The sequence below is a fragment of the Castor canadensis genome, chromosome 5, assembly GCF_047511655.1.
Source record: "Castor canadensis chromosome 5, mCasCan1.hap1v2, whole genome shotgun sequence".
NCBI classification, from domain to species: domain Eukaryota; kingdom Metazoa; phylum Chordata; class Mammalia; order Rodentia; family Castoridae; genus Castor; species Castor canadensis.
This window is the reverse complement of record NC_133390.1, coordinates 13,683,870-13,687,400: the sequence shown is the minus strand read 5'-3', so window position 1 is coordinate 13,687,400 and position 3,531 is coordinate 13,683,870. Positions and strand designations below refer to the sequence as shown.

Here is a 3,531-nt window from a genome sequence, read left to right as displayed (position 1 = left end):
CACCTATTGGCATAGATTTGAACGTCCACATTTTATGAGGAATCAATTTAATTCCTGCATCTTAGACTTAACTAATGAAAGTCTATATATTCAAATGATATATTACATAACCAGTTGATTGAGGAAGAAAAATATCTGAGTCCCTTAAACATTTGTTCAAGTCCCCAACTTCATATGATTTTAAAATGTGTGTTCTTATACATTTTTCCTTTAATAATAATGCCTTTAATACTTCAGAACCAAAACCTGAGTCAAAAGACAAACACATTTGGATATTACCAACTGAAAGATTTATTAGATTAAAATTTGAGTTTCCATAGAGTTTGGGAAGAAATTCCAATACAAATTCTATTCTATTGCAGTCTTTAGACTTTCAGTTAGTACACTATACTAATTACAGAGATTTTCAGATGAAGTCTGCCAGCCAGTATTTGGGATTACAGAAGTGAGAACATAGTATTCAGAGGATACAAGGGTAAGTCTTACTGTAAATAATGAAGACAATAAAGGTTAGGAATAGAGACACAGATGAGATAGATCAAAAAGAGTAGACATTTAGTAAGATGATCAGATCAGAACCCAGATCCAGTTCCACAGGTTGGCCTGTAACAAGAAGACTGGCAGGCACTAGAAGGCAAGTAGGATGGGTGGTATAATCCAGATCCACAGCCCAGGGAAGAGAAACCCTGGGGTCTGTAACCCAGGGGTCTGAGGCCACTGGATCCACAGCTCACTGGGCGAGAGCAGCTGCTGGATCCACAACCCAGAGATCCAGAATTCGTCTGGCGAGGATCACAAAGTGTGGAGATCCTGGGGCGGTGGCAGGGTGTGTGGCAGGGTCTGGACACCACGTAGGATGTCTGACATCTGATGGGTCTGTGGATGGTGTCCTGACAGCCACTGTGGAGAGAAGAGCCCAGATGGCAAGGTCTGGGAGAACAGAAGTTAGTGCTTCGGACACAGTTGTTGTGGGAGGATCCATAGGAAGGGCCTAGATACTGCAGGTGACTCCCAAAAGAGGAGGACATGTGGCAGGGGCTAGAAACCACATTGGATGTCTGGCATCTGACGGGTCTGTGGACAGTCTCCTGAAGGCCACTCTGGAGAAAGGAGCCCAGATAGCAGGTACTTGGCAAGCAGAGGTTAGTTCTGTGGACCTGGTTGCTGGGGTAGGAAGAGCCACAAGAGGAGCCTGAGTAGGGCAGGAGGCCCCCATGGGAGCAGGAGGAGAAGCTTCCAGAGCAACAGTTGTAGGACATGTTGAGAGGAGGTGTGAGCACAGCTGAGTTACAGTGAAAATGTCAGCTCTAATGTCCCTGCCTCCTCCTAGTGATGTTTATATACCCCTACTCTGCTGGGTGTGATGCAGTTCAGAGACCCTGCCCATTTTTGTTCATGTGTTTCATGCAATGACTCATTAACCTATGCTATAATTGTAATTGAACCATTTCATGTGTCTTAACTGTGGTTTAATCACTAATTTACAGCAACCACTCTGCTTCTCTATTTTCCCAGAAAGAAGGTGTGGTTTGGTTTTAAAACACTGGTCATGATACATATAGTGTTCCCCTCTTCATTGAGTTTGACTATTGGTCTTTTATCATGAGTGTGTAATTCTGACTATTGGTATTTTGATCATGAGTGTGTAATTCTCACCACCAACACATTTCTAATACCCATCAATACTTACCCACTAATTATTTACATGTGATTTTTTAAACATTTATGAAATGAATATATTAAAAGTGTGGTATGTGGTATGAATTAATCTTTGCAACAATCTTATGAGATAAAATTATAACAATTTTTATGACATGAGAATTTAGGAATGAGGTCATGGAGGCCTGGAGAAGTTATATAACATCCAGATAATAGATCAAAGAAGTTATTGATCCCATGTCACTGTCCATGTGTCTGTCCATATACCAAGGACAAACCACAGTTATGTGTTGATAATTTGAGAAGCTTGTTCTTTCTGATTCCAAAAATGTATGTTGATCAAGAACACAATGAACCTCACTGTGAACAAAGAAAATTACATTTATTTGGGGCTAATTAGGACTGCAATCTGGGAAAATGCTGATTCAAGCAGTCTTGGAAATGGGTTCCAAGGTTTTACTGGATGGTGACTGTATTTACAACTTCAAATTGCAAGAGAGATTGGAAATTTTATCACTTATTAATCAGGAGTTATGATTCGTGCTGTCAAAAGTCTCTGGGCAGTTTGGGAGAAGGGTTTGGGTTGGCAGAGGTTAAGAAGCCACGCAGTCCATAGCTTGTTGTGGCCAGTCCAAAGATCAACACATTTGGGTGCATACACGCAGGCAGCTTAGTTCATAGGTTCAGTTGTGGACTGCCTGACACCTGATTAACAATGGCTTCCCAACTCCATTGTAAGTGCCCCTAAACAATTTTACTCCATTTTGATCATCCCTTGACACATGAACAGTTCAATAATCAAGTGAAAAAACATTTCCAGCTGATGATGTTTGTATTTCATCTGATTTATCTACTGGAGTACTTGTACCCCTTTTGCATAGTCCCCAAATAAAGCCACTGAAGACACAGTTTCTTAATCACTTTTGTTTTTTAGAATTCAAAGTTACCATGGAGATGTTTGTTAACTATGTTCTATTTGCCCTTTCATTTACATTGTCACCCTTAAACAACTCATGTTTTACCCTACACAGAGCAATTGAATTCTTTTTCCATGTAAGGCAGAGAATTCTTTGGCAAACACTTCTGACTAAACCGGGAATAGCTGCTAAAAACTGATATACCATTAGTGAATTGACTACCAATGAAATACATTAACAAAATCTTGAATTTTAATAACATGTTAACCTTTGCCAACTCAGTTGGGAGCGAGAAATTTGACACCTTAGAGAGTGATTCATTTCACTCCCCGCTGAGCTTCCCTTTTGCTCATTCTTCTAGAAAGACAAAGAAGCATAAAATTTATTTTCATGTTAAGTAGTTAAAATTATCCTCATCACTATAAAATATCAATAATATAAAGAAAAGTACTGGAATTAACAATGTCCTACCTCTTATCATATCCAACTTCTGCTTTTTGACACTCTTCAGAAATTGAAGAGCAAAAAGCTATTTATATGATTTGATCTTTACAGTCTATGTTCTAGATGACTTTTTTCTAATCTATAGTATTTATTCAGCTACCAATGGAATATTCTGCCTGTTGTTTGCTTTCAAATTTCTACTAAATGTACTATTCATTTTTTTTCCCCACTACCCTACATCATTCTCATCCTTCACAGGCAAAAGCAAGCCCCTCATTTCTGACAGATATTCACCTCACATAGCTTTACTCCAATAGAGACAGGACACTCAGTCCATTTGGGTGTGAATGTGTACATCTGCATAATGGAGGAATTGTAAAGGATTTCTTTTGAAATCCATCTGGGATGAGTAGCAAGAGCTTCAGTTTATAGACAGTGACATATGTGAGGATGAGTACAGGACACGGAAGTTCAGCAAAGTTAGCTGCAGTGCTTAGTCTTTTTCTTTAAA

The 3,531-nt window shown here is 39.2% G+C and overlaps 1 protein-coding gene across 1 annotated transcript; it reads right to left on the bottom strand.

Moving 5' to 3' along the window:
* Positions 1 to 252: 252 nt before the first annotated feature.
* On the bottom strand, positions 253 to 1,322 carry LOC109676268 (keratin-associated protein 13-1-like). Its single transcript, XM_074072349.1, has one exon. The coding sequence runs from the start codon at positions 1,257 to 1,259 to the stop codon at positions 573 to 575; it is 687 nt and encodes a 228-aa protein (XP_073928450.1). The 5' UTR covers positions 1,260 to 1,322; the 3' UTR covers positions 253 to 572.
* Between the last annotated feature and the right edge of the window lie 2,209 nt (positions 1,323 to 3,531).